At 39.2% G+C, this 13549-nt stretch overlaps 1 protein-coding gene across 2 annotated transcripts in view; it reads left to right on the top strand.

Annotated features, from left to right (window-relative positions):
- RABGAP1 (RAB GTPase activating protein 1) overlaps nucleotides 1-13549 on the top strand; it is a 73973-nt gene that overhangs the window by 15445 nt on the left and 44979 nt on the right. For both annotated transcript variants that reach the window (XM_063353339.1, XM_063353338.1), the window contains 7 exons: nucleotides 139-296; nucleotides 3212-3322; nucleotides 4404-4470; nucleotides 5955-6057; nucleotides 7284-7453; nucleotides 10952-11126; nucleotides 12864-12957. In XM_063353339.1, coding sequence (XP_063209409.1) covers nucleotides 139-296; nucleotides 3212-3322; nucleotides 4404-4470; nucleotides 5955-6057; nucleotides 7284-7453; nucleotides 10952-11126; nucleotides 12864-12957 — 878 coding nt within the window. The remainder of the gene's footprint in view (nucleotides 1-138; nucleotides 297-3211; nucleotides 3323-4403; nucleotides 4471-5954; nucleotides 6058-7283; nucleotides 7454-10951; nucleotides 11127-12863; nucleotides 12958-13549) is intronic.

Genomic DNA, 13549 nt, shown 5'->3' with positions numbered 1-13549 from the left:
AATAGTTTATTCTCTTAAGATGTGTTTCCTACAGTTACTTCTCATTCTATTATTTAGTGAAAATTCAGGTAGGTTGCAGCTGCAGCGTTCTGTATGTCTGTAGCTTTCTGATTCTTCTTTGGTGCCATTTAAATGCAGGTGAGCCGAATACTGTACAGCTTTGCCACTGCCTTCCGTCGTTCTGCCAAACAAACTCCACTCTCAGCCATTGCCACCCCACAAACTCCAGACAGTGATATTTTCACCTTCTCCGTGTCACTGGAAATCAAAGAAGATGATGGGAAGGGTTATTTCAGGTACTGATTCTTCATTCCTGTGCATACAGCCTCTCTTTCTGTTGGAAAGTTAGTGAAGAGGGAGTGCGAGTCTGGGGTGGTCCCTAAATTCCCTTTTTGAAAGCTTCCTATTCTATTTTAAATGAATCCCAGACAGAAACATTTTGGGAAGTAAAACAGTGATGACCCTCTGAACTATTTCGTCTTGGTCATTGAACTGAATCTGTACTACCTGCAAAGTGCTTTTTATATTTTGTATTTTTCTTTCATCGTTAAACCTTTTTCTATGCAATGTGTTTTAAGTCATGTTCAGCTGAATTCCTGCTAAAGCTGAAATGCGTCATTGTGCTCTCATATCCAGAGTTATGTGCATTTTCGGCCAGGTTTTCAAAGGTGCTGAGATGCGGCAAATTTTTAAAGGTGTGAATACTGCAGGAGGCATAAGGGTGCATATTTTTAATAAAGTCTCATGAGACGAGGCACAGAAAATTAAAACTCTGAAAAATTCAATTTGTGAAATAACTTTTCTGATCCCAAAAGATAAGTTGCTCTCTAGAGAAGTATTCAGCCAAATCTGTTTGTCATAAGACACGTTAACTTTTAATGCCTAGTACAGGCCTATTACTGCTTCATGAGACGAGTGCTTGATGATCAAGATCTCCAAATTGTGCCGACATAGCTATGCCAGAACTCAGTAGAGGTGTAGTTGAGAAGGCAGAATTCAAATTTGTTATCAAAGATCATCAATATTAGTTCTCCTTAGTTTTGCTATGATCTGTTTCATTAAAATACTCACCTGTTCTGATCTGTAAAATAGTGTTTCTTTATCAGTATCAAAAAGCTTTATGAACAAAGCTGGCATCTGTTTCTAACTGGTTCTATTTTCTGACCCAGTTCTTAAAATGAATTTTTCCTCCTTTGTTTTCCTGAACCAGGTGTTAGCAAGTGGTGTTGTAAGGTGAGGGTGTTAGATCAGCTTTTCACATTGCATCAGCTAATGCTGTTCCCATGTTCAGTCTGATGGTGGATAACCTTGGTTGCTAAAAAGACCTTTTTTAGTTTATGCTTCTATGCTAAAAAGTTGATTTTTTTTCTGCTTAGCCTGTACACATTGCCTTTAGATATTTTATGTAACCATTTACAGTGTTCTGTAATTGCTGAAGTGTCTTTATTTCAGTACAGCGTGTCTGCCAAGTGCTCTGACTTGTTGAGCACATTGGCTCCTAGCCACAGCTTCAGAGATGTTTCTCTTCATGGATTTACATCCAACTCAAGTTTTATTTAATAAATAAATAAATAAATCCCATTTATTAATCCAATATTTATTTGGCACTCCAAAGGACTGCTCAAGTGTTGAAACTGAAAAATGATTTAGCTCAGGGCCTGAGCCTGAAAGATGCTGACGGTTCTTGGGCTTGGCTGCAGCAGCAGCTGCTGGGTGCCCGGTGGAGGAAGCACGGCTCAGCATGCAGTGGTACCCTGGGTGAAGCTCAGTCCTGCTGGCGTGGTACCAATGTCAGCACAGCCACGGCAGCACAGGTAGTGTAAGCCAGCCTAGGATTTGATGCTTATGTGGTTTCCAGAAGTTGTGCTGCTAAGAGCTGTTTTGGTCATAGCCAGCTCGGGTATGTCAGCATGGGCCGCGGCTGGAGCCTCAGCCTTTGCTATGGACACGTATCTAAAAATCTTCTCAGCCACAAAATAAAATACAGTTGCATTAGGGGTGGTGCATTTGTTTAAAAGCTACGTACCTACTCTATACAAAGTGAAGAAAAGTGGATTTTTGTCTCCAGCTAAGCAGAATCCTACCAACATTGGGCGTACAGTACAGGTTTTAGTTCAAATAGGAAGCTTTAGCAGTTTGGCACTAATCCTTGTATGACCCTTCGTGGGCAGAGCCACACTCACCTGGAAGTTGAGAGAACACTTTCACATATTCAGCATCTGGTCTCAGTCTTTAAAGTACCTGACCCTGTCTTGGCTCATCTCTACTGTCACTTGTCACCCTGGGTCACTAGTAGTGCATTTCTGTCACGCCAGGGAAATGAGTCTGACTGCACATACTGGCTGTAGGTCTGTAAATCCGCTGTCCTGGACCCGGAGACAAAACTCCTGCTGACAGCTAATGGCAGCCTGCCGTTCCCTGTCCTGGGAAAGCACCTGCTCTCAGAAAACAAACCCAAATTTTAGGTGTTAAATTATGGGCAATACTCCACACTCCATTTTGGAACTCCTGGGGGTAACAATGCATAGTTTGAAGGTCTGAAATAAAATAAGGATTATTTTTATATCCAAAGGAAAAGTGAACATGTGGTTGACTTGAAAAGAGAGTCTAAACCCAACAGTCTCAGTTTGTCCAGTATTTAGTGCAACTGTGCTGCTCTACAGGGAATAGCCCGTGTGTTAGCGTTGAAGTGTAATTTTAGGTTTTTCCACCACAGCACACTATCTGCTCTTTTTGCAGCAGCTCTAGAGGAAAAATAACAGAAATAGTCTAAAGATTGGTGCCCTCTCTTGGCTTTTGGCTTATTGTGGGTCCCAGCAGTCACCTCCCTTGTGAAAGCAAGCAATATGCAGTTTCTTAGAAGTAATTGCTTAACAGATAATACTTGCATGTTACGTGGGGAATCAATATTTAGAAACTTTATGGAAATGCTGCCGGAAGTCTTAACAACACTAAGCCACACAGTATAAAAACACTGGTTTTATTTGTGAAAACCAAGGACACTTAGTTTTCGCTAATGAAGGTAAAATAACGTCACCCAATTATGTTGCCATTTCTTTCATGTTACTGATTGCAGCGTGCAAGAAAGAAGGGTCTTGCGTGCTTTTGTGTAAGAAGCTGGCTTCACCAAGTGTCTGAAGCTGTTTTTGATACACGCAAGGAATACAGATAAATGACACTGAGTTTTTTTCCCTTTCCTGGTAAATAACAGCGCAGTTCCCAAAGACAAGGACAGACAATGCTTTAAACTCCGCCAAGGAATTGATAAGAAGATAGTGATTTACGTCCAACAGACAACTAATAAAGAACTTGCTATTGAGAGGTAATTTCATCAATTTTGAAAAAATTCTTTATCTGTTTGATGTTTTTTTGCTCTGAGACAGCAGATTAGTAGCTGTTCTATGGATACTCCATTTATGTAATTTAACTCCACACTTCTGTCTTGAGAGGGATTGTGCAGAAGGTCAGAGTGGTTTGTTCAGTGTGTGTACAGCAGGGACACAACACAGGTGCAATTAAATCTTGCACAGCTCTGTTTGTGGGATCAGCGGTCACATCCCCTCTAAATACCCATTTCAAAATCTTTTTTTAAAAAAGATCTTGTTTTTATTTTCAGTGGCCAGTTTGTCTTAAACACTGAGGCTATAATCACTGACTGAGTTATTTCAATTTGTGTTCCTTTCATCTCTGCTGCGTCTGAGAACATTGTTGTATGTACGCTTTGAATCTGCCACAGTCTGGAATTGTAGAACATGGAGCGGCTGTGTAGGGAAGAGGATAGCTCAGACATCAAATCTTTCACTGTTTAGCAACAAACTAGCGTTTAGGGCTGCTCATACTACAGAGAAAAGATGCAGTCTGCAGTGAAGTGCAGGACAATGTGGTAAACCAGAGGATGAAGTGGAATATACCTTTGTAGGCCAACAGTCTTTGCAAAATGAAACCATAAAAGACAGGTCCATGCACTTCATCTGGAATTTCCTGATTGTTGTCTGTATCAAAGGGTAAATTCTATGCAAACGTGTCTCAAAAAAAAAAAAGATGGGAAGAAGAATGCAGGCCAGGTTGTCCTGCGGGATAGGGAACCCTTGTTAGCAGTGTCTGGTTTACACTGTTCTTGCAAACAAAGATAATTGACCAGCTTTCCAGACTGCTGTAGGGAGGGTAAAATCATGTTGTAAATATGCTTATGAAATCTTGCTCGACGTTTTTAATATTGGCTTGACATTGTTTTGCTTGACATGCTTGATGCTGCTTTCAAATGTCAAGGTTTGTTGGCATTTGTTATTGGATTGATGGGCTGCTTGGGATGTATGACAGCGAATATTTAGATAAGGAATGTTAATGGTTTGTTTATGAGCAAGTCTGATTTTTGTGGTTTAATGTTTTGCCTGGCTTTGCAGATGTTTTGGCCTTCTCCTTAGCCGTGGGAAAGATGTTCGGAGTGGCGACATGCACCTTTTAGATTTGGTAAGGATCTTTTATTAACAAAATTCAGTAATAATTTTGATTACGATTGTGTGTGATCTCAGGATAGACAGAAAAGATTTAGACGCTTATGCACACTTGTTGATGGTGATGATGCTGTAGCTTATGTTATTGGGCGTGAGACCCTGGGCAACTGGGTTGAATCCCTGCCTCTGCTACAGGCTTAGAATACAACCTGATGCTTGGTCAAGGGAGTTGCCCAATTTTGCAGTCAATCATGACTTCTCATTTCAGGGCCTGGAAGAAGAAACATGGAACCTTATTTTTGGAAGTGTTGAAGACTAAAGAGCTGTGCTCTGAATATCGAAAGTTTTATAGCTTACTTATCACTGTAAAAATTAAGGCCTAAGCAGCTTCAAATATGTTACTGAGAATTAGTGGGCACTTTATTTTTAGGACTCACTTTTACATCTATAAAATGATGATAGAGATCATCTGACTTCACAGGTGTGTTGTGAAAACAAGCTTGCTAGTGTTTATAAAGTACATCCTTGTTACAGTAGTGAGTACCCAGGCTGGTCCAATACCATGTGAATAATTTTGCTTTTTACCAGGCTTTGGATTGCCCAGAAAATAAGGTTGGTGGACAGACACACTGAACACTAAAGATAAAATATTGAATTGCTTCTTAATAGCTGAATAACCTGTGTTTTGTATGCTGAATGAAGCTGATCTCAAGACGGTTTAGAGTGAAAATTTATTTTATAAAATAGCTACTTAGGATAAAATAAAATGCTACTGGTGTATTAAAACATCATAGCGAAGTGGAAGGTATGTTAATGTGAAACATTTGCCAAGTTTACTAGTTCAGCATCTTGTAAGAGAGTGTTCTGATTTAATTTGTTTTCTTGTATTAGAGGCAATGAACTACATCCCCTCAGTTCATGATTAAAGCCTGATATGTTTAAAAGCTTTACTGCTCAGGCAGCTGTCATTCAGAGACTGAGTGATGCAAAATGAGGCCAGAAAGACTGGATTGCCTTGGGTTTTCCAGAACAATTTAAAATAAGTTGGAAGTTTTTTTTGTTTGGGGTTTTTTTGTTGTTTGGGGTTTTTTGTTTGTTTGTTTCAAACAGGAGCAACAAAAAAGCAAAGCCTTTGCAGCTTGGAGTCCTGTCTTTCCAAGTACTTGGCTGTGATCTCACAGACACACGTGTGAGCCGAAAGTTGCTTTAAAATGGCCACTGCCAAAATGAGCTATTGGTCTTCAGGTCTCACGAGACAGATGTTCACCACATATATATATAACAATTAATATTAATTGGCCTTTTTGTTCTATCAGCAAGGAGACCCAGCATGGGAACTGTATTCTTTTCTTCAGAGATGATCTCTGTTACAGGACTGTGGCACAGGGGCTTCAGATGCTTGCCCTTCTCTTGCCAGTGCAGTAGCTCTTTTATGGGGCTGAGACTTCATAATAATTTATTTAAATTAAATCAAAATACATAAACTTACCTTGTTTCCAGGAGTCCATGGGTAAAAGTTCTGATGGGAAATCATACGTGATCACTGGGAGCTGGAATCAAAAATCTCCACACTTCCAATTTGTAAATGAAGAAACACCAAAAGGTATGAAAATTTTGCCGGATGTTGTCCCTAGCCAGGGCAAATTGCTGACATAGCGGGTATCGGACCAATTGACTTTTCTTTAAGATGAATCCCGCAAAAAGACTTTCTTCATAGTATGGGATATATTCTCAGAAAGTAGGATGCCAGATGTAACACAAAAATCCGAAGAAAATAGAAAGCTAGAAGAAAACCAGTAATAATACCTTGTAAGAAGAACTGTATCCCAGTACAAGGCTGTACAGGTGGGGGGACAGGAGGCAGATGCTTTGCACACCATTAGAGCTTTTTAAGAATCCCATTGAGAATTGCACTAAATGACTGTTGCAGATTCCTTCCTTGCTTAGTTTCTGTGGTCAGTGCAGATTTTCTGAATCCAAGTTTTTAATTAAAAAAGGATTCCCGTACCTATGAAAATGAAAGTTAAAACACTTCCAACTGTAATCTGAAAATAGCTGATGCTGCGTTGCTCTCTTGAGTCCTGCAACAGATCTGTCATTACTTCTTTTAAGATGTCAGATGAATTATCATCTTTTCAATCTATTGTCACAGTTGCATGCCAAAGGTTGGGGAAGTTAATGGGAATTAACTGGGCAAAGTCATCAAAGTCAGCTGCTGGGTACAGCTGGGTACAATCTGCTGCTAGATTGAATGTCATCCTGCCTAAAGGACACAATTTATCGTTCAGTACCAGAAGAGATCTCAGAGGTCACCAAGGCCAGTTGCCTCCTTTTGGAGCATCATACTGTAGAGTCAATTTTCTGAATCTCAGAATACAAGCCGAGATGCTCTTAAATGCTACCTTTAATATGGTGGAACTTAAGTGTTGTCTCAGTAACGTCTAAAAACAAAAAACCCAACTAAAATGTAATTAGGCTAGATGGCGAGAGATCTGCTCTGTAGAATTAAGTATTCAGATCCCTTATAATGTTTAATGAAGATTTTTGATACATTTTAGTGGGATTTGAAAAAGCAAAATTTTTATTCTCTTTAACAAGATCATTCTCTTGGCTTGAAAACTTAAGTTTCCATATTCCCTAGTGAATACTGGATAGTCATCTTATTTTCTTGTTTTGAAAATTCTAGGGATTTGAGATGTTAATTTAGGGGGAAAATTGAAATCTGCAAAAAAGTTTCTTTCGTTGTTTCATGTTATTAGGAAAAAGGTTAGAGAATATTTTGTTTGAAATATTTCTTTTAATACTGTCACTTTGTTTTCTTCCTCGTAGATAAAGTATTGTTCATGACGACCGCGGTGGATTTGGTGATAACGGAGGTTCAGGAACCTGTTCGATTCATTCTGGAGACTAAAGTCAGAGTTTGTTCACCTAACGAGAGATTGTTCTGGCCCTTCAGCAAACGTAGCTCTACTGAAAACTTTTTCCTAAAATTGAAACAGGTAACACTTTAAAAATAAATAAAGAAATAAATGAAATCTACAGTTAATTTGGGATTTGGCAAGGTTGATTTTCAAATGTAACTGTGGTACGGTCAATTATATTATTTTGAGACTTGAGAAGTAGGCTTATGGTATAATGCTGAATAAATACAAATGCCTTGGAGGTGAAGATGAATTGCAGTTATTAGTGCCTCTTGGCAGATCAGGATTTCACTATGTGTTTTTCTCTTTATTATTGGTAAAACACGTACTCATATAATGTTCATATTTCAACATTTTGCTCCTGAATCAAAGAGGTACAATAAATGCTCTTCAATTTTAGAAGAACTGTCCTGTTGTGGTTGAAAATATTTGACACAGTTATGATTTAGCAACAATTTAAGATTTATTAATGGCTGGAGGTACATCAAAAGGTTGAATTTTAGTGACACTTAATCATTAACCAATTTAAGGATTAACAAGGTGATTCAGTAGAATAATTAAACAGTGACTTAATAACAGATTAGAGAATGACAAGATTCACACTAACTTACTACAGGGCATCCTAAATCAAAATACATGTACGTACGTATGTGTAAACAGACATCATACAAACACACCCCATTCAAGGAGCCGCACACACACCACCCGAGTCTTTACTGCTCAGACCAGGGTCCCTTCGCAGTGGGTGACCCCAGTGAGCCGATGGGTGCCCCCTTCAACTTCCCACACACGCACACAAACAGAAGTATTTGGATCCACTAAAATATAGAAACCCACACTCGTGAAGGCTAATGTGTGTCTTCAAACAGATAGGTAGAGAGGTGAATGAGAGAGGCTAGTCTATATTTAAAATTTCCCTCTTTTCGAGATCAGAGTAAATACTCAAAATGCATCGTCATTCCTCGATGGGCTGTCATTGAGCCCCGAGAAGGCTGACTTTGCCCTGGCCTTTGGTTATGCCTGAGCGATGTCCCACCTCAGGGGAGCTGCTGGTCACAGCCCACTGCGATCCCGGAGAGCTCAAAGGGTCTTGCTTGGAGTCGCTATTTATAGAGTCCGAGATAATTGACTTTTGTGAGGTACTTTTCCATTTTGTCTCAAGTTGGACAATGAAATATTCTGTTGCTTTCCGCCAGTTGCGCAAGCCCAAAACTTGCTAGACTTTTGAAGTTCTGGTATCTTCCCCTTTGGGACACGACCCAGGTAGGGGTGTACCAGGCTGTTGGGGGTGATGGATGTTCACTGCCTTTCCCCAGCCACGTCTGATTTACCCCAGCATGGTCTGTGGCCCAGGAGGGAGAATCACACCCAGCACCCAGTGGCACAGGGAGGATGGAGGGTGTTGCACCACCACACCTTCATTATTCCAATTGTTGCTGGCTATCTAAAGTTCCCATAAAAGCTGGATGTCCTCATTTCAAAGCAAATTTTGACAGCTTTGATGAGGCTGCAAAGTTATAGAGGCTTGTGGATTTTCCAGCCAAACCACAGAAATAAAAGGAGCAGAGGATTTATCTGCAAACCGGGGCTATAATGACAGTTGCTTGTGTAAGGGTATAGTAGGCTAAGTATGTAAAATTAAGGGTTAAGATTTAAAAAGGCTTTAATGTAATCCTGGTGACATGCTATCTGTATGTCACTAAATTGATTTTATAATACAAATCCAGTATTTTATTTTTTTTTAGATGAGCAAACATCTACTTGAAATTAGAAAAAACCCGTATTTTTTGTGAAAGTCTATTTTCCCCCTTGTACATGGCTGGAAGCAGAGATTTCACACATACCCAAAGTTTCCCCTGGGGGAAAAAAATCCAGGCAACCACAAAAAAATCCCTAGAACTTGTTAAAAACTTTTACTGTTTTTTTTTTTTCCAACTTACTTTTTTATGCTATCTACTATAAAGGAAAGGATTATTTCTGTCCAGGATAGTCATAATAACAGTGCAGGGCAATAACTTGGTCTTAAAATAATGCTCGAAAGTTAAAGGTCCAATTAAAGAGATGATGTACTTGAAGTAGCTGCCATTCTCCTGCTTTAGAAATTATTGCTCTGAAATGAAAGTCCTGTTTAAAGAAATGGAAATATGTAGAAGCAAATAACAATGTGGATGTATGCGCTCTCTCAAGGTTTAATAATTCTGGACGCAGCCCAAAAAAGCAAGGTTGGAGTCCTGATTTCTTGATAAGTGTTCTTTTTTTTTAAAGAGGTTTTGAATAAGTAAGAAGCTTTTCTTAGTTCTTTTTGCACTTGTCTTAAAAGTGCTAGCAAATAATGGCATCTTGGTAGTAACAAAGATGAAGTTCACGAAGGATTCTTTTTTGTGTATGTCCCATTTTTTTATATAAAATATGAATACATGTTTTGGAAACTTTCCTTCAAAATTTAAGGTGGAAAAATTCCTCATGGATGAGATCAGCCTTTTAATTAAGGATATTTTTGAGCATGGAGATGTTGAACAGTTAAGACCGTAGGGCTATAAATATTCTACAACCTCCAAAAGGTGCTTTTCTGTTTGGCAGTTTAAAGGAAGCTTATCTTAGTAAGCTAATTCTGTATCTTTTGTCTTACCAAATTCACAGGCATTGTCACTTATCTTAGCTAATTCTCCTTTTTCCACAGCCACTGTCAGGTTATCCAACTTCCAGTGTTTACTAATGGAAGATTATAAAAATTCATAGTGGAAGCAACAAATATAGAATGTGCTGCCTGATAAGCCTGGAAGGGAAACCTGTTTCTATGGAGTCATGATTAGCCTATTAAAAATACAGCTGTGTAGAATTGGCTTATCTTACTTTGGCAGTGTTTCTTTATTCGGAAATGGTGAAAGCAGAGGGATTTTATTTGCTCAGATTACATTCAGTGATTTAGTCATTTTTAGTTTTGATGCATTTCTCTTCATTTTTAATACTCCAAAGGATAAAATTGAGCCCTGGGAGCTTAGTGTAGAGTATAATTATAAATCTTATTTCCCTCTTTTCTTCACCTTTGCTTTTTTACTCTCTATTTTTATTCATTTATGAAAAAAAAGTTCTAAAAGTTCTTGGACTGTATTAAAATTTTAGAACTACTTCACAAAGAAAAATCTTCCTTTAAAGGAAAGGAAGATATCAAAGCATTGCAAATTAAGCAGAAAACAGAACCACATGATAGACTTTGGGACTCAACAATTCGTGTTTCTGCAGCAATGTGTGCAGAGATATGACTTGGAAGCATCACTAAAGACGATTACCATGATGGGAAAATAAATACTGAACAATTTTTGTTAGAACAGATATTCAGATGTTCATGTCTCTGGCTGCAGCACGCTTACGCTTGCTCTAGGGCATCGGGGATAGAAACACTTGCAGGTCTGCCCGATACAGTCAGTGCTGCAAGGACTGGACATTCCTCCGTGCAGAATGTGATGAAAATTGTTTCTCAGCTCTCCTATTCCAGAAAGAGAAGGTCGAGCCTTAGGAAGTCATGAGGGTATTCGTATAGCTTTTCTCAGTAAAATGAAACTTCTTGTTCTCTAGATAAAGCAAAAGGACAGAAAGAATAACTCGGACACGTTATATGAAGTTGTGTGCCTAGAAAGTGAATCGGAGAGGGAGAGAAGAAAAACAACAGCAAGTCCTTCTCTTCGTCTGCCCCAGTCTGGGTCACAGGGCTCGATGATTCCTTCTCCTCCCGAGGATGATGAAGAGGAAGGTAAGAGGAGGATTGTATGCTTTTTGTATATTTCGAAAGAAAGGGCAGTCGGTAAATGACATAGTTATGAACCATGTCAAAGCCTTTCCAGTCAGAATCTGGACTACTGATGTGGTTTTTTTCTTGCTTTAACACTGCAAGTATTCAATAACCAGTACCCCCACATTCCTGGATCGGCCTCTCCCTTGTCTGACACTTCTGTGCCTGCGCTTTTCTCAGCCCAGGCCTCATCAAGCCTCCAGTGTGATATATTTGGAACAATGTGAAAAGAGGCTGCTAAAAATTTGGGATTATCATATAGCTTCTGCCCCTCCCTGAGCAGCTGGGAACAGATTTAAGAGTAAAAATGAGAAGCTGATATTATTTGGAAATACAAGCAAGCCGCATGTTTTGGTGAAGAGGCCAGTATAGACATCTGTAATGCATAAAACTAGACCAGGACCTGCCCAGCTTGAAACTTAATGCATTTTCAGGATCTTTTTTTCTGCTTTTTAAAAATTCTCTTAAACCAAAATACGAACTAGTTCTGAGTGTATAAACATCTGGCCTTACAGCTCTGAGCTGCAATGTAGATGGCTTGAGTATCTGCTTTTCCACTTTTTCTCCTGGCTTTCTATGTGGCCTTGGGTGAATTTTTTCACTTCTGTGCTTTAATTTCTCTTTTGGGGCGGGGCTGAGGGTGAATGAGGGGAAGGTTGCTTTGAAAATGAACTCCTTTGTGAAGTGCTTTCAGTAGCAGTCTCTAACCAGTATGCTAAACCCCAGTGGTATTGTTTTCTAGACCAGGAACGTGCATATCTTTTGTTTACAGTTGACAGGTCTTGCAACATTGCAAGAGTTTGTGGGCAAGTTCAGGTGTCAGCTGAGAAAGGATAGACTTAATGAAAAAGAATGTATTTCCCCAATAATGCAAAACCAATGTTGACTACTTTATCAATGAAATGTAGTTTCTGTATATTATACTTGCTGTGAGTGTTTAAAAATATCTGGGAGTAGATCAGTTAGTGTCGGTTTCAAAAAGATTTACTGTGATTATGCTAATCCTCCCCCTCCACCGCATTTTTGAATGCATTTCGTTCAAAAAGCTGTTTAAGGCAAGGAAGTTATCAAGAAGTACTAGGTTTCAAAGTAAAAGTACAGAACAGTTAAAATAAAATACCTTGTGGACTTTCATAGATCTGCAACAACATGGGAAGCCTGCAGTGGAACTCTGTTGATTTTATTGTCTTTTTTGCTTTTATATTATTGTAGCTTTTCACATACAGAAAGCTGTGCTATTTGAGAATTTTTGTAGTCTTCCAAAAGTTTGGGGTAGAATAATAGAATTCTTATGTGAGAAGGGACCTCTGGAGGTCTCTAATGGTGCCTCCCACTCAGTTGAATCCAGCCGGATTGATTGGTCAAGGTCTTGTCCTGTTGTGTTTTGACCATCTCCAATGATGAAGTTTCCAGAACCTCTCTGGGTGCTCGTATCAGTTTGGCCACCCTCATGGTAACTTTTTTTCCTGATTTTTAACCAGAATTTCACGTGTTGCTGCTTGTCTTCTGTCTCTTGTCACATCACTGTGTGCCTCAGTGAAGAGTCTCCTTCTGCCTTCTCTGTGAGCGCACAAGCACTGCATCCTCAAAGGAGGAGTTCTTGCCACACACCGATACATTTAGGAGAGCAACAGTTAAATCTGTAAAGGTAGATTAATGGCGGTTGATCTTAAAGCATCTCCTCTCTTCTGTTGGCAGACAATGATGAACCGCTCTTAAGTGGTTCTGGAGATGTTTCCAAAGAGTGTGCAGAAAAAATTCTTGAGACGTGGGGAGAGCTGCTGTCCAAATGGTAAGTGGCAAAATCACATTCTGAAAATTGCGATTCTGAATATTCTCAGTCTGTTTGCTCCTTCTGCTCAGAGATTTTGTTATTTCTAGAAGCCAGTTGAGATGAGATTAGTATGGATTTAGTCCTCTCTCATCCCCACAACACCCCTTATTCTCTGGCTTTGTGTTTTCTGATTTCTTCAGAGGGTGTTTTAAGTATTTTCATTTTTGAGTGCATACTTAAATACTGTATAGGAATTCACTTATGCTGTATCTTTGAGTGGTTCTCTCTTAAAATGAGTATTTTACTTATCTGTGTGTTTCACTGGGATTTTGTTAAAGCAAACCCTAAGGTAGTAAAAAGAAAATGCAGCTCTTCCTTTCTCTCTCTTTTGCGTAGATCGCTTCCATTCCTCTTTGTAATTCTGATGTAGTTCACAGCCAATTTTTTGTGCAGCTGTCATATGTTAGTAACTGTAGCTTAAGAATATGGGAGATTTGTACTTGGATAGCGAAGATGCTTTTCCTCCCTTATCTAAAGGAAGATGGCTCCAGAGCCTGCCAAGAAGGAAGTACATGAGCTCTTCTGGTTTTTTTCCTAGAAAATGCCGATT

Source organism: Chroicocephalus ridibundus, chromosome 15 (assembly GCF_963924245.1).
Source record: "Chroicocephalus ridibundus chromosome 15, bChrRid1.1, whole genome shotgun sequence".
Lineage (NCBI taxonomy): Eukaryota > Metazoa > Chordata > Aves > Charadriiformes > Laridae > Chroicocephalus > Chroicocephalus ridibundus.
The sequence above is the reverse complement of the archived record's forward strand: the minus strand, read 5'-3'. Positions and strand labels throughout refer to the sequence as shown.